The following is a 23,990-nucleotide window of genomic DNA, read 5'->3' as shown; positions in this document are numbered from 1 at the left end:
GTCTCTAATCTGCCACCTGGATCTGAGATCCCAAGTCACTTTGTGACCTTGGAGACTGCATCCTAAATCACTGCCGGGGTGGCTCCCTGATCTCCCTCCATCATAGCATCCTGATTTAGCTGCCTCTTCTCACTATCTGTAATGCTCTTGATTACTAACACATTTGCTAGTTATCGCCCATTACCTCCAGCATGTATGCTCACAGACTCCAAGACTGGAATTTACTTGTCCTCTTATGTGTGGTGGCAGTTACTCGTACAAGTAGTTGGTTCATTCCTCTGCTCTACAGAAAACTGCTAAGGTCATGGAAACCCTCCACTGCTGAAGAGGGTCCGTCCGATTCTTTACACTGTTCTAAGGCAGTGCACTTAAAGCACTTTGGGAATATTTTGTAAAGTGTTGGGACCATGTGTGAGCCTGATAGTCCGTCTTTGGATGGAGGTCTGAGAAGATAACCTCTTGGTAAGTCTCTCTCAACCAAGGTGAGCATAAGGGGGAAAACTCAGACTTGGTTCTTTCCTTCTTGACTCTCAGGCCCACAGAAACCCCAATACTTCTCCCCATTAACTGCAGGCCACATGGCCGCCTACTTTAAGATTCACTTACTCAAAGTCACCTTCTGATCACAGAAGAACACACCTTATCACACACTTCATCACACACCTCAGAGCCCAGACAAGAGAAATGCCAAACAATATGGCTTTTTGATATCCATCTTCTCTCTGTCTCACCCTACGGGTTTAACCCCTATGCTTCTCTCAAATACCTCTGGATAATTAAGTTGCTTGTGTCATGGAGAATAACTGTCTTGTAGCTCATCCATTCCTGTCATACCAGCCCCCTACCTTAGGGGCATGCTGACTGTTAAGAAACCTGTAATTTCTGACATATTTCAACAATAATTACCTCCAATGCTTTTCTATTTAACTCATGTCCACTTTGCTAATAAACGGACTCAGATTCTGGGATTCGAGGACTCAGATTCTAGGCATGCTAAGAGTCCCCTGGTGTCTTTTACTTCGTGTCACCCCTGTCGTGAGCGAGAAAGAACCAGCCCGTTACCTTTCCCCTGGAGACCGCCCCGCCGGAGAGAGAGAGAGAGACACCCCGAAACTAAAGGAAATTGCTTGGGTGCCTTCCTTTTCTTTCTCCTTCTCCTCTTTTTCTTCCTCTTCTTCTGTTTCTCCTCTGTGCCTGTGCCTCATTTACTCAAGCAACGAATATTTTCAGGATAAGACCCCCATGAAAGACATGTGAATCTAACAGAACCACTGCGATGTAGGAGGGGTTGTTCTATTAACAGATAATTAGAACAAGTCCACTGATGTGTAGAAGTCACATTCAGGGAGACTTGGTTGGGGTGGATGGAGGAAGAGACTGATTCGGACTTGGGGATCAAAACTGGGGATGTTTGGGTCAGATTCAGATGCACAGGAAGGTCTGGATACAGGGATAATTGGAGGAAGGGTAGTTCAACTTAGGAAGTCAGAGCTACAGGGTCATCTGTAGGCATGAAATATCTGGGGGATGGAAGCATGAGAGAGAGGAAGAGAGAGAAAAGATGAAGAAGGAAGAGGAAGAGAAAAAGAAGGAGAAGGAGGAGGAAGAGAAAAAGAAGAAGAAGGAGGAGAAGGAGAATGGAATACAAGACCAGAGCTGTGAGGGGCTCAGATACTGTTCAAACATAAGCCAGATTAAAAGATAAAATATGGGAGTCGGGCGGTAGCGCAGTGGGTTAAGTGCACGTGGCACAAAGCACAAGGACCGGCTTAAGGATCCTGGTTCCAGCCCCCAGCTCCCCACCTACAGGGGAGTCGCTTCACAGGCAGTGAAGCAGGTCTGCAGGTGTCTATCTTTCTCTCCCCCTCTGTCTTCCCCTCCTCTCCATTTCTATCTGTCCTATCCAACAATGACAACAACAACAATAACTACAACAATAAAACAACTAGGGCAACAAAAGGGAATAAATAAATAAATAAAACTTTAAAAAAAGATAAAATACTCCCACCCCAAAGCTAGAAGAAAGTTCTTAGTCAATGTCCAAGTCCAGCGACAGAACACAGGACTTTCACACATGAGGTCCCAGGTTCAATCCCTGCAACTGCACATGTCAGATCTGAGTGGTTTTCTATAAATACAGAAAGTATTATTTAAAAACAAAATGGAGGGAGTCGGGCGGCAGCATAGCGGGTTAAGCACAGGTGGCGTAAAGCGCAAGGACCGGCATAAGGATTCTGGTTTGAGTCCCCAGCTCCCCACCTGTAGGAGAGTCGTGAAGCAGGTCTGCAGGTGTCTATCTTTCCCTCCCCCTCTCTGTCTTCCCTTCCTCTCTCCATTTCTCTCTGTCCTATCCAATAACAATGATATCAATAATAATGACAACAATAAAACAACAAGGGCAACAAAAGAGAATAAATAAAATAAGTATTAAAAAGAAAAAAATGATAAAAACACAATGGGAAAATGTTAAAGTTAAGTTGCCTCTATGGGATAGAAGTCAAAGAAGAGAGGTTTCTAGAAGTCTCCCATTCTAGATGCTGTGGGTTTTATTTCCTGTCATCCCCCCCCAATAACATGGAGAAACTCTGAGGGTCACATATGAAAGTGAATCACATTTCTAAAATTATTTTTCCTTCTACCTGGAACCCTCTAATAAGTATAAAGCCCCTAGGAGTCTAAGATCAAAGGGGGAAAGCAAAGTGGATGTTCTTTCCCACGCTGGTTCACAACTCTTCTCTTCTGAGGAACCATGGTGGAGCTGACGGTGGCCTCCTTGGGCTGTGGCTGGTAATTACTGCAGTGACTAACTCACAGAAGTGCACTTAGCCTCCTGTGGTCCTCTGCACCCTTCTGCTCTGCCTGTCTCCCTGGTGGAGTGCCAACCTGGCCTTTCCCGGCACCCCACAGGCCTAGCAGGGCAGGCCACCAACCATGGGCACTGGGCTGAGGAGGACCCATGAGGACTAGATCCCAGAAGCCTCAGTGCCTATCAATGTACAAACTGCAGCCAGGGCAGGGTCTGCTCCTGACCTGAGAGGCAGGGCCACTCTGACCTTGGCTTCCTGGTGAGCTTTCTGCAGTCCTGAATTTATAGCTGCACATAAGGACCACTTAGGAGAGGCCATTCTAGAGAACATAAGAGCAGGATCTTACATTGCGAACACCAATTTCTCTCTGGCAACTGTCCCAAAAGGCCTCTAGGATTTCAGCAAGAGGAGAAGGTTCTTCAGCGAACATCAATCACTACGTCTAAAGCATTTCCTTTGCAAAGACATACGGGCAAAACACGCAAAATAGATGCTGGAAATTACTAGCTAAAAATAACTTCCTAGCATGCAATGACAGGCCACATAGTGTAGATCTGTCATCTTGATCCTTCTCAATCAAGTTCCTGATTTAGAAAAGAGCTTCATTCAAATGTTGGCAACATCTTAGACCAGAATCAAGGCAGAGGAGATTTTTTAAAAAAAGATATACTTATTTATTAATGAGAGGGATCAGATAAGCTGAGCCATCATTCTAGAAAATGTGGTACCAAGGACAGAAGTCAGAACCTCAGGCACCAAAGATCTGCTTTCCACCACTTCTTGAGTCACAGAAATGATTTAAAAAAAAAATTTTTTTTTAGGAACAAAGGTTCAAGGGACCTGGCGGTGTCACACTGTTAAGCGCACATACGGACACTTCACAAGGGGTGAAGCAGGGCTGCAGGTGTCTTTCTCTCTCCCTCTGGAACTCTCCCTCACGTCTCAATTTCTCTCTGTCCAATCAAAGCAAAATAGAAAGGAAAAAAAAAGGGGGGGGGAAATAATGGCCTCCAGGAGCAGTGGATTTATAGTGCTGGCACCAAGCCCCAGTGGTAACTCTGGAAAAAAAAAAAAGAGTGGTAATAAAGGTTCCCAGGTATCTTAGGGCAACAAGATAAAGCCTTGTTCTAGCCTCAGACTGGCTTGTGCTAAATAAGTGACTATATGGTAACAGGGCCGCATACACAAGTATTTAACTAATACAGACTTGAAAAAAAATGGAATAACAATAGTTATTTCTCTTTAACTTCTTTTACATGATTCTAAAGTTCAGAGCTTTCTCTTGTTATTATACATTAAATAGTCTCAGTATACCGGGTCAAATTGTCTGAGGCTGAGGAAAGAAGCTGAATTGAGAAATCACTAAACAAAGCTGGTGGATTTCCAACAGCCAGAATTCTCATCTGAGGAAGATGGGATCCAGAATCATCTATCTTTGCCAGTGCCAATGCCAGTGCCAATGCCAATGCCAGAGGCTTCTAGTTTAAGCTTCCTGTGTGCTACTTGCCATATGTGGCCTTTGACATTTTAATTCACTACAGCATAGCCTTGTCGTTCTATTTGATTAGTAGTCATTCTTGCTACTCTCTGAGTGCCCCTAACTTATAAGTCAGGCTTACAAGTTATCTTTTAACTTTATCATAGCTCCATATGGGAAAAGCACAGCATAGAGAGGCTTTGGTCCTATCCATGACTTCAAACACCCACTGGGAGACGTCTTGGAATAGATCCTCTTTGGATGGGGAGGGTCGAACGTAATTGGAGACTTTCTATTTGGCTCTTTTCCCTGAGCTGCAGCTGTTTCTCTCTAGTTCTGCATCATGCAATATACCAAGAATAACAATCAAACATTCCGTGGCTGAGAAGGCATAGAGTGCAGAAGCCCCAAGTTTGATCCCTGGTACCGCAGATGCCAGAGCGAGGTTCTGGCCCCTCTCATGCAAAAGAAAGTACATAAACAAACCTTTCAAAAGTTAAAAAAAAAAAGTCAGTGCCTTGGTCACATCAGCTACCTTGCCAGTGCTCAACGACCTTATCAGCCACTGTGCAGGGTGGCCCTGCCCGGCCACATCAGTGAGGAGACTGCTTCAATGACTGCCTTGCAGACCAGAGCCGTGCGCACATACCCGCCAAAGGAACAGCTTCTCTATCAGCAAGTGGGGTGGTATAAAGCTGACTGGTGATCAAATACTCCACTGGACGCCATCAAGTGTGAGAAGGTTTTTTCATGGACTTTGAGGTCTACCTCCCTGACTGCAGCTGGCTTCCTGGAGCCAGACAGTTGTGAATTAGGGGAACGGTGAGATGCCAAGGTAAGGCAGCCTTGGGATAGATGAAAAAAATTGGGAGACTCCATTACCAATGGGTTCAGCACATGTGAAAGTACCCAGTTCTCTAGGGGCATTTTGTTTCACTCTCTGTTTTTATCTTCCAGATGGTTCTGGAGAATGGATGGGGGACTCTGCATATGAGCAACGCTACTAAATGGCCTCTTGAGCCAAGTTTTTAATTCTACCTGATTAGTGAACAGAAATGGGTAAGAGAGAAAGAGGTAGAGGAGATAGAGGGAGAGGCCCTAAAGCACCACTCCACTACTTCTGGGAATGTCCTCGGGTGCTGTCCATGGTACTCCCATGCGGGGTCAAGGACTGAACCCAGGGTTCTCAAGCATGGTGAGCCTGGCACTCCACCTGCTGAGCTATCTGCCCTGAATCCTGTCCTACTCTATCACTTGGCAGTTTTCTTTATTTCTTATTTATTTGATTTGAGAGGACAGAGAGAAATTGAAAGGGGAAATAGAGAGGGACACAGAGAGAGAGGCACCTGCAGCACTGCTTCACCACTCGTGAAACCTCCCCCCCTGCAGGTGGGGACCCTGACTTGAACCGAGCTTGTGTGCATGGTGACACATGTGCTCACCTGGGCGTGCCACTGCCTGGCCCGCTTACTGGCAGGCTTCTATGCTGGCCTGAGCCTTGGCACAACTCTTTGCTTTGGAAGTTCCCTCCTGACTCCATCTAAACCTAGAGCTCAAACTGGGGTGATAGCATCACAGTTATGCAGAAGAATTTCATACCTGAAGCTCTGAGGTCCGAGGTTCAATCCCCAGCATCACCATAAGCCAGAGTTCTGGTCTCTATCTTTGCATCTCTCTCATAAAATCAATCAATCAATCAATCAATCAATCAATCAATCATTTAAATTTAGAGCCGAAGTATTCCCTCTACCACCTGGACTTTTCTACAAGTCCTACCCAACGTTTCAAAACCAATTTCTATTCCAATAAGGATGGCTGGAGCAAGGTGTTATCAATTTCACCTGCACCTCTTCGGGAGTACTGGGACCTAATTTACTTGGGCAGAGATGGGGCTTTTCTATGATGAATAAGGTGGTCAGAGACATCCAGAAAAGAATCCGTCAGCCATCGGTGGTTTCAAGTTTCAACCTGTTAAGCATAAACAGAAGACCTACTGATGTCAAAGTATGGGAACAGCCTGTTCTCAGAAATATGGAGGCACCCACAGCCTCTGATGTGATATTAACAAAATCAGTTTCTCAAACTTATGGAATTGGCCTCACACACACAAACATACACTACCTACAAGCACCTTGAGATCCTGTGTGTGTTTTTTTAATAGAAAAAAAGTAATTTAATGGTACTACTTTTGTTGCCTTTTTTTTTTTTGGGGGGGGGAATCAAATGTATTTGAAACCTTTCTGCCTTAATAGCTCTCCTGAGTAAACAAGATAAATGGCTTGCGATCAAATTCCTTCACAACACATCTTCAAAGCTACCCTGGGTGAGATAAAGTCGTTCTAGATTTTCAGTATGTCATAATATACCATGGTTCCAACACAGTGTTTGGCTCATGCTAGATGGCATAAGTCTTTTTAGTTTATAGGCTACTTACGCTATCTACTCATACAAAACAAGAAAAAAGTATAACAAAACTGCCTTGAAACTGGAAACATATGTCTTATCCTTTCTGAGCTGTTAATGTCCTTTTTGTGCTACTTAAGGACAGAAAAGAGAAGGGTAGAACAAGCAGGAAAGAAACTAAAGGTAGAATAGAGGTTGATCTATCTTTCTCCAAGACCACTAGCTCCTAGCCCCATATTCTGTGGAAATGACGCCTGTAGCCTGTGACCACTCACCAGCCCCCATTCTTCTGCTCCTCATCTGGACTGAATGAAGCAGCAGTGAGACCACATGGATTCACTTAGCACAGATTTGGAATCTTGAGCAGGTGGGTGCAGTCAACAAGCTCATGCAGAAACATGAGCGTCTTCTGTCACCTGCTGGCACAGAAAGCCACCCATCCCACTCTGGAGACACGAGCTTGTGTAAGAGATCCCAAAGAGCACAAACACGTCTGCTTAGATGCAGAGGGAGAATTTAAAAGCACAGTTGTTGCAGCAACAAGGAGGAGCCCGACAGAGAGAGATAAGACTGTCTGTCTGATGTGACAAAGTGAACCTGCAGGAATATGAGATGGAACAGAGGGACTTGGTGATGGCGCCAGGAATCCCTGGACTTACACATCACGTGCGTCTGAACCAAACAGCTCTCACCTCTTCCCCCGAGAGAGCCACTTTTTTCTTTGACTAGTGATGTAATAGTGATTTATAATAGTATAAGACAATAAGGGTCTGATTCTACACCACTCTCATCACCAAAGTTCTGTGCCCCCCTCCAGAGGTAAGCACCAAAGACCTCTCACAGATATGAGCTCACACTATATATACATTTTATTTTCAAGTTCACGTGTATCTTTATTTCTCTCTCCCTCTCATCTATAAGACTCAAATGAGTGATTTTTATTATGTTGTTCAAGACTCCTCCTCCCACTCTAATTACTCCTTAAAGGGTGTATTTATTTTTTATCCTTTCCTCCACCTCTGACCTCTCAATATTTTAAACTTTTAGTCGGCAAAATGCAAAGGCACACACCAGAGAAGCACATGGGGCATTTGGGCAAAGACAGCTGACCCCTCGTGGAAGCTGATACTCATTTTTATTTCTTGCTGAGGCCTTTCCTTCACTTCCTTTCTAAGCCACAACTACCGACACCTATTATAACTTTCAGGTGGGCTTTGTTTTTCCTTTTCACTCTGCCTGGTTTCCTCAGGTGTTCTCCAAACTCTCTTCCTGCTCAGTGATCTGGGTCCTGGTGGGACTAGGGTTCAGACCCCCCTGGTCATCTTTCTCTAACATTTCCCCTCTCTGGGGGTGTGGACTGAAATTCTCTTTCTTGTGCAGAAGGAAGGAGTTCCGGTTCCTGCAGTTGCTTCTCTGCTGGATATGGGGGTATGGATCGACTGGCCAATACACATATCCAGGGGAGAACCACTTTCTAGAGTGGACTTAGGGTCTCCTCATTCCTGCTCTGGAATTACACCCAACTGTGAGTGACTTGATAGCTCATGGAGTCCAGCACGAGGCAGGACACATCCTTACCGGGAGGTGACTGAGAGGCACGTCCACCTGTCCCAGGAAGTCGTCACGTGTCTGTGGAGAAGAGAGTAGAGAGTTAATGTTTCCAAGGAGATAACAGAGTCAAAATTCTTAAAAAGTGTTTCTCCAACACAACGATTGCCACCTCAACATGCTTCACTTCAGACTGTGTCCAGAGACTTCACGTGTGGAATGACAACCCTTCAGTTTCATTACTCGAGTGAGACCTTTCCTTTCATAGTATACTCTAATTCCATCTCAGGTAGTTCACTTTCTAACAAAATCCCAAAACCTAGATATACACCAGTTTCTGTGAGAGAGAGCATATGTTCACACGTATCCGTAAACTACTGCAAAATATATACCTGAAAACAGAAGTACACTAGAGTTTGCAGTGAGTACCCCCCTAACACTTCCTCTCCACTATTCCAAGCTTTGGGTCCATGATTGCTCAACAATTTGTTTGGCTTCATATGTTAACTCTCTTTTCAGTCACCAGGTTCCAGATGTCATCAGGATGCTGGCCAGGCTTCCCTGGACTGAAGACCCCACCAATGTGTCCTGGAGCTCCACTTCCCCAGAGACCCACCCTGCTAGGGAAAGAGAGAGGCAGACTGGGAGTATGGACCGACCAGTCAACGCCCATGTTCAGCAAGGAAGCAATTACAGAAGCCAGACCTTCTACCTTCTGCAACCCACAATGACCCTGGGTCCATGCTCCCAGAGGGATAGAGAATGGGAAAGCTATCAGGGGAGGGGGTGGGATATGGAGATTGGGTGGTGGGAATTGTGTGGAATTGTACCCCTCCTACCCTATGGTTTTGTTAATTAATCCTTTCTTAAAGAAAAAAAAAGTGTTTCTCTACACATGGAGTTGAAGGTGGGGGGCCTGACCTAGAGTGTAAGGTGGGTGGGGTGGGAGCAGGAGGCCCAGATGACAAGCATACAGTGTCACCTGGGCAACAGGTGGGCCTGGGGTCATTGGACATCTATCCCACAGATCTGAAACAGGTTACTTCTCAGACGTGGGGAGGATGCTATCAGCCAGGGAAGGGACAACTGGGGTCACAGAGGGTTTGGGGCATGGCTGGCTGTTTAAGTGGTAAAACAAACAAACCAAAACACCAAGTTCAAGTTTGTGGTTTCCTTTTTTGTCCTTGTTTCTTCTTCTTCTTTTTTTAAAAAAAACGGAGACCCCCCCCCCATCTTCATTTGCACTATTCCAGCCTTTAGGTTCATGACTAGTCAACAATTTGTTTGGTTTTATATGTTAACTCTTCTTTTAGCCATCAGGTTCCAGATGTTACCATGATGCCAACCGGACTCCCCTGGGCAGACGACCCCACCAATGTGTCCTGGAGCCCTGCTTCCCCAAAGCCCTGCCCCACCAGGGAAAGAGAGAGGCAGGCTGGGAGTATGGATCGACCTGTCAATGCCCATGTTCTGTGGGGAAGCAAGTACAGAAGCCAGACCTTTCACCTTCTGCACTTCATAATGTCCCTTGGTCCATACTTCCAGAGGGATAAAGAATAGGAAAGCTATCAGGGGAGGGGGTGGGATGCAGAGTTCGGGTGACGGGAACTGTGTGGAGTGGTACCCCTCTTATCCTATGGTTTTTGTCAGTATTTCCTTTTTCTAAGTAAAAATTACATTAAAAAAATATATAGTTTATTTTAATGAGCGAGGAAGAGACCAGAGCATTGCTCAGCTCTGCTTTATAGAGGTGTGGGGAACTGAACCGGGGACTTAGGAGCCTCAGGCATTAAAACACTTTTGTTGCAAGAGAGATTATTTGCTATCCATTCTTCTCTTTTGGGCTTATCTCACTTAATGATTACTTCAAGCTCAAGATGATGTGAAAGGGATGACTTCATCAGTTTACAACTATCCTATAATCCCCCCATAAGGAAAAAGAAAGGAAATCAATATAGGGGGGAAAAAAGGAGGTTGGTTTGAGCAATACTCTCTCCTGGCACCTTCCAATGGACAATAAAAGTTTCCTTTTATGTGAAGCAAAGAGGGAAGGAGATGCCAGGAACATTGGAACAAGCACTCACTGAGCAAGGGCTTGCTCCTTCAGTGCTTCCTCAGAGCAAGGGAAGCAGAAGGTGCCCAGTTATTCATAACACCAGTAAGTGACTTATTGTGAAAGATGGCTGAGGGGCTGGGCAGTGGTGCATCAGTAGAATGCATATGGTGCTCTTTTTTTTATTTTTATTTTTGCCTTCAGGGTTATTGCTGGGGTGGGGCTTGGTGCCAGCAGGCACTACGAACCCACTGCTCCCGATGGCTATCCCCCCCCCTTTTTTTTTTAATATGACAGAGAGAAATTGAGAGAGGAAGGAAGATAGAGAGGGATAGAGAAAGACAGACACCTCCAGACCCGTTTCACCCCTTGTGAAGCATCCCCCCCCTGCAGGTGGGGAACTGGGGGCTCAAACCCATATCCCTGCGCGTAGTACTATGTGGTATGTGCTTACCTAGGTGTGCCACAGCCTGGCTCCACATATGCTACTATTCATGAAAACCTGGGTTCAAGCCCCGGACCCCCCTGCAGAGGTGGAGTTTTGTGTGCAGTGAAGTAATACTGCAGGTGTCTCTTCTTTCCCATTCACTGTCCCTGTTCAGTTCTCTCTGTCCAGGTTAGAAAGAAAGAATAAAATAATGCCTGGGAGGGGTGGCGTCATTGCGTATGTAGGCAGCCCCTGTGAAAACCATGATTGGAGGAAAACAAAACACAAGAGACTGCAAATGTTCATGTGCCTAAGTACATGGCATCAGAATCTAAGTTCCTGAATGGGCTATTGGTTTATTTTGTACACATTGCGCTTCTTTCTCTCTCCACCGACCAAGAAACACTTGACTTTCTCACTTAGAAGACACCTAGCAGACATTTATGGGGAGAAGCTCTCAAGACCCCTTGTAGACTCTGAAGGTCAGTAGGGGAGTCAAACTCAGGTTGAGGGGTTACCACAGGGAGTCCAGAAGGTCAAGTTGACGCTATGTCTGGCTGTGAGGGGGCTAACACCTTTGATGCTTCGATGGGCTGAGGTGTAAATCAAACACAATGACTTATCTGCAAATGAAAACGTGGGGTTGCTTCTCTCTCATTCAAAATGTCTAAAAGATGCTGGAAAGGCCTCTGGGTATACTCAGACCCGTCCCCACAGCTAGCTGGAGAATCTAGACTTTCTAACTCTGAATCCTGCACTCTTGTTTTCACTCTTTGCTAATTTCCCATGACATTTTCTAATTTGCAGAAACAACTTTCCAAATGTACTGGAACAAACTTCTCTTTCAAAGCCGCAGCAGGTAAACCAGAATGAGATTTGCAGACATGATGTGCCCCAGGCTAGGACTTCTTTTCAGGTAATTGAAAACACTGGAGTAATTAGAAAGCTCTGGGTCTCCTCCAAACAATGCATGGTGCACAGCGGCAAAGCAGAGTTTCTCTGTCTTAGTGTGGACGGGGCAGGACACAAGCCCCAAATGTCCAGGGGGATTCTCCAATCCAACAGAACACCACATCTACTACAAGACTGTAAGGTGCCAATAATACTGTGTGTCTTTTTTCATTAATTTTTTTTTTAATTGCCATCAGGGTTATCAGAGGGGCTCAGTTCTGGCACTATGAATGCATGGCTCCAGGCAGCCATTTTTTTTTTGTTTGTTTGTTTTTTCTTTCCTTCCTTCCTTTTTCTACCTTTTTTTTTTTAATCTTTATTTGACAGGACAGAGAGAAATTGAGAAGGAGGGGGAGATAGAAAGGAAGAGAGAAAGATACCTGCAGCCCTGTTTCACAGCTCATGAAGCATCTCCCCTCTAGGTGAGGAGAGGGGGTCGAATCCGGGTTCTTGCTCATGATAATATGTGTGCTTAACAGGGTGCACCCCTGCCTGCCCCCCTTAAATTTTTATTGGTAAAAAATTTATAACTTGTAAAGAATTCTCTTTAAAGAATTATATTTTTCAAGACAGAGCAAGAGAAGCAAGAAGGCCAGAACATCCTTCCCACTCTTATGTGGTGCCAAAGGTCAAGCCTCAGGCACACAGAGTCCTGTGCTCTACCCAGGGAACCATTACCCAGCCTGCTGGACTAAAATAACTTCTAAAGCAAAACAGCCCTCAAACACAGAGCAGCACCTGGGTCAGGAGGCAAAGGCAGAAACAAACATTTCAGCAGCCCCTGGAATGAGGAGTTGGTCGAGATCTATTAGGTTACTGGGAAAGTCAAAATGCAGTTTTGCAATGAGAAAAGCATCCTGACTTTTCCAACGATGCAGTAGGCTTTAGATCACCTCACTGTAGCCAAAATCACAAACATTTCAGAGTAAAATACCGAGTGGACGTCGCTGCATTGACTGTAGCCAGCAGGTCCAGGAGAACAGGGAGCCCACCAGGGGCCTTTGTGCAGAGACCGGAGCAGAATAGGTTCAGGGGCAACTGGGTGTGATGACGGTAGGGACAGTCAGGGAGGGTAGGACAGGAGCCCTCCTCTGGGCCAAGAGAGGCACTGCTTACAACCACTATCATCACTGCAGAGAATGATATTTTCTTAAAAATTTATCTTATTTATACGAGAAAGAAGATACAGACAGAAAGGCACGCACACATATGGGGTGGGGGAGGGGCAGAGGGAGGGAGAGGAGGGACAGAGAGATAGGTGGATGGATGGATAGACAGATATTCCACAGCACTGAAGCTTCCCTCAATGTCATGGGGGCTGGGATTGAACCTGGGTCACACACAAGGCAAAGCAGCACATCGTCCAAGTGAGCTCTTTTGCCGGCCCCAGTCTATTTATTCCTAATAATTCCCACCATGAAATTATCCTCACCAGCCATTGTGGGAATTGCAAGAACCTATAAAACCCAAATTAGTTTCAATTCACCCAGAGAGTAATGGCATTTCTTGCCTTATTTTTCAGTGGCTAATCACGGTCCACTTCGGCTTCTTGATAGTATTCTTGAGACTGATGACATGCAGGCTCATAACAGAATTAGAAATGTTCCCTCCTAGCAACTTGTCATGTGTTTTCCCCAGTGCAACAAGGCAAAACAGAGACCACGGCCTATGCCACGTAAAATTGGCCAGGATCTATATGCCATTACTGGAAAAGAGAAAATAAACGGCCAAACGCTGTTTTGATGTGATGGTTTCCTACACTTCAAATAGTCCCTCTCTCCCCCCTTTAAATAGCCATTTCTCTGTCACTGAGATAGCTCCTCCGTGAGGGGGCCTGCTTTGCCATGCAAGTAATCCACATTTATGCCTGACCCCCCCCCACACACACACACACAGTGGAAGAAGCTTTGGTGCTATGGGGTCTTTCATTCTCTTCCTCCATCTCTGTTTCTACCTGAAAAAAATGAGCCTGAAGTGCTGAAGCCCCAGTAATCCATTCCCCTTTCTCTGCTCTCACCCTTACACACACACACACACACACACACACACACACACACTTCAAAACAGAATTGAAATAAGATGGAAAAGAACAAGTTTAACCCAAGGTCACGGGGAGGTATATTGCCACCATAAGAATGGCATGGGAACCTGCTGTCTGGGGACTTTTATAAGGGCTCCAGTGACACCTCTGATGCTCCCGGGACATTTCCCAAGACTCCCTGTAACCTCCTGGGCCCAGGCTTGGTTGTTCTGCTAAAACAAATGAGAATCAATTTCTCAAAGAACACACTCATTCGAGAGACTGCCCGGGTCAGAACTAAGTTGCAGGGGATACGTTGCATACGTTGTAAGTCACTGCCCGAGACACGGCATTCCACACTGAAGCTGCTAGAGAAAGCAAGATGTGTGTGAGAAAAAAGCTCTGGAAGCAAGTAAAGTGGTACATGCACGTCAAATTGGGGTCATAAAGGTGTTTATGAAGTCATAAAGGTATTTATAGCATCATAAATACCAGTAAGGGAGGATTAGCCATTGTTAGAAGGTCAGAAGACTCTCATGCAATGGTGAAGCCACAAACTAAGGTGGATATATATATATATATATATATATATATTTATACTGAATTGGGAAGTTAATGGTTTACAGTAGATTGGTCGGTACATGGGTATAAATTCACAGCTCACTTGGAAAGGTGTCTGCAAAACACTCTCACTTCCAACTTGGGTCCTTTTCTATCATCACGTACCATGATCTGAAAGCTCCCCGCCACCCATCTCTCTCCCTGTCCTCCTTCCCCAGAATCCTTCGCTTTGGTGTAATACACCAAATCAGTTCAAGTTTCAGTCTGTGTCCCCCCTTTCTGTTCTTGTATTTTAAATTCTGTCCATGAGTGAGATCATCCTATATTCATTCATTCTGGCTTATCTCACCATGATTCCTTCAAGCTCATATTCTTAGAACATTTTTTATTGGGGGGGATTAATAGTTTACAGTAAACAGTAAATACATTTACAGTAAACAGTAAATACAAATGTTGTTACATTTGTAAAATCTATTGTTTTTAAACTACTCCTGTTTAAAAAAAATATCTTTAGTTTATTTATTGGATAGAGATGGCCAGAAATCGAGAGGGAAGGGGGTGACAGAGAGAAAGAGACAGAGAGATACCTGCAGTCCTGCGTCACCACTTGTGAAGCTTTCCCCCTGGGGACTGGGAGTTGGAACCCAGGTCCTTGCACACTGTAGCATGTGTGTTTAACCAGGTGTGCCACCACCCGGGATCCTATGTGTAAAATTTCTCAGTTTTCTGCAAAATACTCTAAAGCCCAGCCTAGGTTAAGATGATATTTTTTGAAGTTGCTAAATTGGAACTTCACCAACAATTTGCAAGCACTTATATTAAGTTAACTGTAACAAAATAGAAAAACATCAGTGACTCGTAGGAACTTTGAGGAAGTAGTGCTTTAAGAAACTTGCGTCGGGAGCACATGGCTATGGATGTGTACGCTCACAGGTGACCAGAAATGGATTTCTTTTGGGGTGTCACCACCAAAAGTTTGAAAGCCTCTCCACCACAGGAAACAAAAAGCACCCAGAGGCTGGCGGCCACCTGGCTGGGGCCTCAGCCTAGCAATCACTCAGGAAGCACTTCCAATGGCATGATATGGAGGACTGTTTCAAAATAAGGAAGTCTCTCAAGGGATTTGGACACAAGGCACAGGGACAGACTTTAAGTGTGATGGTAGCTTAAAGCTTGCCAGACCTGCAGACTGTACGTCAAGGTAAACACCCCCAACTCTAGGCCAGAAGAAACCCTTGCTGTTACCCACTGGCTATGTGCAGCTTCCTCTGTGGCTCCATAGTTAAGCCCAGGTAGTGACCTGGTGTGGGGGAAACATGAGTTCTATTTTCATGGCGACATGGGAAGTATGCACTCTTGATTTGTATAATGGAGTCATGGGATGTGTTGAGAGCATTTTGAGACATGTACTCAAGACTCCTCTGTAGCCTGTTGTTTGAAGAGCATCTGGGTGTCACCATGCCTGGACAGTTAGGTGCAGTCCTTCTTCTCACTAAGGCACGAGAGTCCAGGCACATTTGAAGGGCAAGCTGCCAGTTCTATTTCCTCTGTCACCAAGGAAAGATTGTTCTGTTTGGGAAGTGTGAACTGGGAAAGGGCTCTCTCTTATCTACAGAGTACTGGGGGCTGGAGGGGGGAGGGTGCTCTGAGACCGAGAAATTGCAGGCACTTGAGTCCTTCTGCTCTCTGCTCACCAAGAATAATCTAGGTGTGTGTGTCGGAGGGGGGGGGGGAGGTTAGCTCATGGGGTAGAATGCATACTTTACCACACAAGGGGACCCAGAGCACTGTGCAGAGGAGGCTTCATGAATGGTAGAGTGGTGTCTCTCTCCCTCTCTCTCTCATAATGAAAAGGGGGAAAAAGACTGTTCAGAATGGTGGAATGGTGTGGGCATAAAAGAATCCAGTGGCAAAGCATGACGACAACAACAAAAAAATACTCTAGAGAATTAATAAAAGGCACAAGTATTGGGGTGTTGGGAAAGCTATGATGTATTTTTCTATGCAAAAATGCATCATGGCTTTTCCTATAATTCAGTTTTTTCTCTTCTTTTTGTATCATCTTTATTTATTTATTGAATAGAGACAACCAGAAATCAAGAGAGAAGCGGTGTGTGTTGGGGGGGGGGGGGAGACACTTGCAACACTGCTTCGCCACTCATGAAGCTCCCCCTGGAGGTGGGGGCTGGATTCTTTTCTTTTCTCAGTGCCACCAGGTTTGTGGCTGGGGCTAGGTGCCAGCACTGTGAATCCACTGATGCTGGTGGCCACCTCACCCCCAATTTTTATTACATAGGACAGAGAAATTGAGAGAGGAGGTCGAGACAGAGTGAGGAAGAGACAGCTAGACACCTGCAGACCTGCTTCACTGCTCATAAAGTAACCCCCCGCAGGTGGGGAGCAGGGGCTTGAACTTGGGTCCTTGTGGTTGGTAATATGTGCACTTAACCAGGTGTGCTGACACCCAGCCCACTCGCCCTTTCAATATTTTCCTAAGAAAGTAAGAGTGTCCTGCTCCTCTATAGCAGTGTCCTTGGGAGCCTATTCTCTGAGTGATGAGGAAGTTAGAGGCCATGGGCCAAGTCCCTGGTATGGTCCCACCAGGGTGGCATGTGGCTAACTGTACTTCAGGCAAAGCAGAGCCCAGGACAGCAGTGTTGCTGACTTGTCAGTGACAGAAAGCAAGCACAGAAGACGCTGGAGAGGAAGGACATGTAAGCAAGGCGCTTTCCCAGCCAGGGGCCGTGGGGCTGCCTGTGGGTGTTCCGCCACTGTCAGCCCCTGAGAGCATCACCCCCAAATTCAGACATGCTTGGTGATGGTGGCAGCAATCTGGGGAGGCTGTGTCGTCTACAACTGTGCATCTTTCAGAACAAATGGGTCTTCCTAAGTTCCTCAGTGTCACCCACTCTGTGCTTGGGGTATGGCCTGACCTCACCATGATCTGACACAGCTGCTTCAAAACTGCACAGCTCCAGGGAATCGACCTGTAGCGCAGCGGGTTAAGCACACATGGTGCAAAGTGCAAGGACCGGCATAAGGATCCTGGTTCAAGCCCCCTGCTCCCCACCTGCAGGGGAGTCACTTCACAAGCGGTGTCTATCTTTCTCTCTCCCTCTCTGTCTTCCCCTCCTCTCTCCATTTCTCTCTGTCCTATCCAACAACAATAACTATAACAATAAAACAAGGGCAACAAAAAGGGAATAAATAATTTTTTTTTTTTTTTTAAATTGAACAGCTCCTGAGCATGTGATCCTGACAGGGCTTCAACAACCATAAGTCAGCTCCTATTGCAGGTTAAGAATCACCCAAGAGCGCAAAGACTTTCATGCCTGAAGCACCAAAGGTCTGAGGTTCAATCCCCAGCACTACCATCAAGCAGAGCTAAGCAGTGCTCTGGTAAAAGAAAAGAGAGGGGCTGGGGTGATTAAGCATGATGATTATGCAAAAAGAATCACCCAAGGGGACTGGGTGGTGGCTCATACAATAGAGTATACCCACGACCAAGTGCAAGGAGCCAGGTTCAAGCCCCCAGTCCCCACTTGCTTGGGGGATGCTTCACAAGCAGTGGAGCAGGGCAGCAGGTGTCTTTCTCCTCTCTCTTCCTCCTCTATTCAAAATAAAAATAAAATGGCCACTGGGAGTGGTGGAGTCATGCAGGCACCGATTTCCAGTGACAACCCTGGTGGAAAGAAAAGTCACCAAGGTCAATGAGTCAAGGAAGTTGTGGGTGGACTGGGACTGTGGGCAGGGTGGTTCCAGAGTGCAAACTCTCAGCTCAGGATGCAGAGCCTGCAGCTTCATGTGCCAGGGACTTAATCAGAACCATGAAACAGGCTCTTTTTCCCCAGCTCAGCGAGCAAAGCTAATGCTAGCGAGCTGAGCCGCCTCCCAGTGTCACAAGCCCTCAGGGCTCACAGTGTGTCAGACTCAGGTCCTGCCACATCTGTAGGCTCCTAAGAAACACGGTCTCGGCAGCAGCTCTCACCTGCATGTTCTTCTATGCTCCTTGTCTATATTTAATCCGCAAAATGAAATGAAGTGGGAGTAAGTCAGAGAAGAGGAACGAAGCTGAACAATTGCTTTGCCTCTATGGACACCGACCCCATTGTACTCTAAAGCAGAACTCTTCAAATTGCAGCACGTATATATCCCATCACGTACAGAGACTTCGCAGGGGACCTGAGGTGTGAGAAGTTTTAAAGAAATAAATTTCAGGGGCTGGGTGGTGGTGCACTTCGTTGAGTGCACGTGTTACAGTGTGCAAGGACCTGGGTTCAAGCCCCTGGGCCCCACTTGCTGGAGGAAAGCTTCATGAACAGTGAAGCAGTGCTGCAGGTGTCTCTCTATGCCCCCCTTCCTTTCCAATTTCTCTGTGTCTCCACCCAAAAAGTGAATAAATACATAAAATTAAAAAGAATAATTTCCTAGGTCCTTCTATATGGCCACCTGCCCAAAATCAATTTGTCAGAGAACATCACTCTGGTACGTATCATGCTAGAGACTAAGCCTAGAATCTTATCCTCAGAGGCCAAAAGTTCTAACCACTGAATCACCTCTCAGCCTACCACCTGGAGACATCATTTTACTTCACCCAGGAGTCAGGCAACAGGGACGTGGAAAGGTAATGACTGGCATAGCTGTCATTACCATCTGATAAGTCATTATTTTAATTTTTCTTGCTGCAAGAGCTTTGTTCTTGAATAATTCTACTGCTCCTGGCTGACTTATTTTATTTTTTTCCCAGATAGATAGTATACAACGCAGTGAAAGAGAGACATCACAGCACTGCCTCAGAGTTCACGAAGCTCACCCTATGCATGGTCCTCTCATATGGTGCCGGGCCGGGGACATGATCTAGGTGTGTGCCCTAGCAGGTGAGCTCTCTCTCGCCCCCAAGTCAGTTTTTTTTTTAATTGGGGGGATTAAAGGTTTACAGTTGACAGTAAAATACAGTAGTTGGTACATGTGTAAAATTTCTCAGTTTTCCACATAACACTCTAATCTTCCACCTAGGTTCTCCTCTGCCATTATGTCCCAGGACGTGAACACTTTACCCCTTCCCCACCCTAGAGTCCTTTACTTTGATGCAATACACCGGAATCTTTTAATGTCAGGAAAGAAGTCTGTCTGATGTGGCTGACTTTTTTTTAATCACAAAGACTAACCTTGTTCATTCCATTTAAAGTCAGATATTTACCCAAAGGTGAATTCTCTCTCTCTCTCTTTTTAAATTTTTGTTTATTTTATTTTATTTTATTTTATTTTATTTTATTTTTGCCTCCAGGGTTATTGCTGGAGCTTGGTGCCTGTGCTATGAATCCACTGCTCCTGGAAGCTACCCCCCGCTTTTGTTTCTCTTGTTGTTTATCATTGTTGTTGTTATTGTTATTGTTGTTCTTATTGCTGTCATTGTTGTTGGATAAGACAGAAAGAAATGGAAAGAGGAGGGGAAGACAGAGGGCGAGAGAGAAAGACACCTGCAGACCTGCTTCACCGCTTGTGAAGTGACCCCCCTGCAGGTAGGGATTTGGGGGCTCGAACCGGGGTCCTTGTGCTTTGCACCATGTGCGCTGAACCCATTGCGCTACTACCCACCCCCTACCCCCTCAAAAGGTGAATTCTATCTGCAATCTCAAGAGGGGGAAAAATAGTCCTCAATACTGGATAGACGTCACAAAATACACAGGTAAAGCAGACACGTGCAAACCTCAATCCACAGGCAATTATGGCTCCTGCAGCCACTGTGACAATAGCATTGAACTGCTGTGAAATTATAGATGTCAACTTTAAGAAAGTACGAGAAATAGTTCCCTCAATTTCTTGACAAGGCCCACTGAGCAAAACTTCCTGGAGACTATAATTTGAGGTAAGCAATCTGTCAAGAAGTCAGGCCACTGACTAGACCATAATTTAAAAAGTTTCCTTCAAAATTCACAACATAATTAGGTGTCCGTCTCCAGAGGAAGGATTTTTAAGGAAGAAGTAGTGAAGCACATGCACACCTCTCTCTCTCCATCTCCCTCTCTCTCTCACACACACACACTCCCCCTCCCTCCCATTCTTCCTCACCCTCTTCTCTCTCCTTCCTATGTACAGGGCCGATGAGAAAGACTCTAGAGGGAAATCTTCAAAGCTTCATGAAAATCAAGCAAACCAGGACATGCAGCTTAGTTGTACATGTAATTTCCAGTGAAAACAAGGTGTTCAAAGGAAGACGGGGATCTTAGGTTGATGTAAGAGTCTAACAAGCATTGGTAAAGTAGCTCAATTGGATACCTGCTTTGCCAGGCATGTGGCATGTGAGCAAGGTTCAAGCCTGGCCCCCACTGTGCTGGAGGCCTGCAGCAAGCTTCAATGAGTGCTGCAGTGCCTTCCCCTTTCTCCCCGCCTCAGTCTCTCTCTATCTGAAATGTCAGCCTGGAGTGGTGAAGCCCAGAAAAAAAAAAAAAAAAAGATTAAACAATTCTAGCTCACCTCTACGGATGAATTTAAGGCCTAGAGGAATTTTCACGAGTTGTCTACAATCCACTGAGAATATATTAGGAGACAAGGCCCATAATCTCCTTAAGTCAGAATAACACCGGCAGTTAAAAGTCTTTCTGAGCAAAATGAACCCAACTGTGGTATGAAGCTGCCCTGGGGTTCTCATGCTGGAGCTGGCCATGAACATGTCGTGGAAAGTTCAAGACTATTCAGGCCTCACCCCAGACCATGGTATTTCTGGTTAGGAGCCCAGATATAGATGTGCTTCAAAATCTATCCAGTTTAGGAACGGGGTGGTGGTGGCACATTTGGTAGAGCTCACATATTATTATGTGCAAGAATTGGGGCTCAAGTCCCCAGTTTTCACCTGCAGGGGGGATGCATTACATGAGGCGAAACAGTACTGCAGGTGTTTCTCTTCCTCTCTCCTTTTCTATATTCCCCCTATCCTCTCAGTTTCCCTCTGTCTTTATCAAAAAGAAAAAAAGAAAAAAAACTGAAATCAGTGGATGGATTGTGTAGACACCAAGCCTCAGCAATAACCCTAGTAGCAATGAAAACACCATCCATCCATCCATCCATCCATCCATCCATCCATCCATCCATCCATCCATCCATCTATCTATCTAGTTTACTCTTCTCTGAAGCCAAGGAGGGAACCCTCAGCATTTCCTTGTTCACAAGAGAGAAACCACAGCTATCTGTTGAATGGGCAGGATGACACTATCAGCAAAGAGATATTCAAGTGCAGCTTCTAAGGGAAATGGTTCAGTGGCAGAAGCTGCTTGCGCCACACACTTATACAGCGTTGGGCTTGTTCCCCCACACCCCGAAATAACCAACTTTATAAAAACTAAAAATAAAATGAATTCCAATCTCTAGAAGTAAACAGTCCACCACCATCTCCTCACTTCTGCCTTGGTTAGCTTCCCAAGTCAGGCCTGGCTGGACCTGTTTCCACACGCCATAAGAACTAAATGCCTGGCCCAGAATGCAGAGAAGGGGGAGGGCAGCATTTCTGGCTGTTCCTGTTTGGAACCCCAGGCCTCTGGCCTGAGAGGGCTGGGATATTAATAGAATCAGACTCACAGGTGCACAGACAAAGCACAGGGATTTTATAGGTCTTGGGCAAGGGCTAGCTGCCTGGCTCTCTAATGCAAGGCTGAAAAAGACAAATCCCATTTCAAAATAGCATCAGAGAATGTGATCCTGAGGAGGGAGGAAGGACCTCCGAAGCCACTGAGTGCAAGCAACATGTGGGATGTGGACCTCTGCCCAGTCCTGTCTAGTGGCTGGCTGCTCAGCCTCTTTCACCGTGATGCTCAGAACCAGACATGGGAGGGAGCTTACTAACTACTTTGGATGCACACATAAAGTTTAAAATCCCAGGCCTATGACTCAAAGGGCCATGCACACAGCTGCATTACTCTCAAAAGTCAAGGACTGGAAGCAACCTAAATGCCCACCCATGGATGACTGGATAAAGAAGTTATAGGATATATTTTATTTAGGATAGAGACAGAAATCAAGAGGGATGGGGAAGACAGACAGACACCTGCAGCATTGCATCACCACTCATGAAGCTTCCCTCCTGCAGGTAGGGACTAAGGGCTTAAACCAGGGTCTCTGTGCATTGTAATGTGTTTGCTCTACATTAAAAAGAAAATGACAGTGTCTTTCGGACAAAATGGATGGAGCTGGAAATGATCATGCTTAGTGAAGTAAAGTTTTTGCTCATTTGTGAAATACAGAGAATTGAAACAAACACATGAACTAGCAAAAAGGAGGAAGAAGAAAAAGAGGATGAGAAAGATGAAAAGAAAGGAGAAGAAAAGAAATAGCCAAAACATCTCTAAGTCTTTGTGAGAACTTTGGTTGTCATCACTGGAGGGAGGGTCGTCTAGAACTCTGGTGCTGGATATGGAGTAGAACTATTACCTTGCAATCTTATAGTCTGGTGAACTGTTAAGTCGCTAATTCAAAAATACTCTTTCTATCTAGCGACTGAGAAATAACTAAAAGGAAACTCCTTAACACCAAAGAATCGTCTGCAAAGTGAGGGTGAAATCAATAGCACAAGATGATACATGGGACAACTTGACTCATCAAGGTTCTCCTTCTTTCCTCCTTTTCTTCTTCCTCCTTCTCCTACTGGGTGATTAATGGTTTCCAGTAAATAAAGTTGTGGGTACATACTTAAATTTTCTCACTTTTCAGCAAAACACTCTCACCCCAAGCCTTAATCCTCCTCTCTCACCATGCACCAGGACTTCAAAGCCTCTCCTCCCAACACACACACAACACCCCAATAAATGGGGAAAGGAGAGTCTCTTCAACAAATAGCGTTGGGAAATCAGATTGAAAGTGAAGAAGGAGGAAACTGACCTACTACATTTCACCACACACAAAAGTAAACTCCAAATCAATCATGGACTTGGAAGTTAGACCAGTACTACGAAATACTTAAGAGGAAAATGTTGGGAGAACTCTTTTCCATCTAAATTTTGTAGGCATCTCCAATGACATCAATGTTATTCTTAAGCCAGTTAGTATCAACAGGGCACCTCTTCTGTGTCCAGTGCATCTCACATGCCTCACATAACTACCTCTCTTAATCCTTTTAACAACTGTGTTAGAGACACAAATGAAATGAAAATGAAAGCCCAGGGCAGGCTAAGGAGTTTATCAGGGGTGGTAAAAAGCACAGCCAAGACCAGAAACCTTAACTCTCTGAAAACATGTCTATTTTTCAACAGTTACAGAGAAATGCTGTCTCTATGAAAAGAAACTCCCCACTTCTGGTGTCTGTTTTGTGCTGAAATACAACCTTACATAGGCTCTATCTCCTCCTTGTCTATTCCTTGGAGAACAAGACTTAAGAGACACATGACAGATGCTAAGGGAGGGGGTTGTTTGATAACATTTTGAGATGAAACAACAAATGTGAAGCCCTTACAATCTTAACACATACCAGAAAATATTTTCTAGACTTTTCCCTACCCTACTTTCAAGACATCCCTAAGTGCTGAGGTGGACCAGAAGAGTGGAGACGATTTCTGTCCATTTATTCATGAAATTAACCCAACTGTAATCTATGTCACCAATCATCTATAAAAACAACCAAGCTCCTGGAATCTTCCCTCCTCAGAAAATAACCTAGGTCCTTCCAAAACCACGCTGATGGTGGATAGCACCAGTGCCAATTTTCCCAAAAAGAGGCCAAAACACAGTCAATACAGGCAAAGGGACTGAGAAGA

General features: G+C 45.3%; 1 protein-coding gene across 1 annotated transcript in view; it reads right to left on the bottom strand.

Annotated features, from left to right (window-relative positions):
• Nucleotides 1-23,990, bottom strand: part of LOC103118814 (NEDD4 like E3 ubiquitin protein ligase) — a 149,310-nt gene that overhangs the window by 69,295 nt on the left and 56,025 nt on the right. The window contains exon 2 of the mRNA XM_060172335.1: nucleotides 8,266-8,316. Coding sequence (XP_060028318.1) covers nucleotides 8,266-8,316 — 51 coding nt within the window. The remainder of the gene's footprint in view (nucleotides 1-8,265; nucleotides 8,317-23,990) is intronic.

Source organism: Erinaceus europaeus, chromosome 15 (assembly GCF_950295315.1).
Source record: "Erinaceus europaeus chromosome 15, mEriEur2.1, whole genome shotgun sequence".
Classification (NCBI taxonomy): Eukaryota; Metazoa; Chordata; class Mammalia; order Eulipotyphla; family Erinaceidae; genus Erinaceus; species Erinaceus europaeus.
Note: the sequence above shows the minus strand (reverse complement) of the source record. Positions and strands in the feature narration are given on the sequence as shown.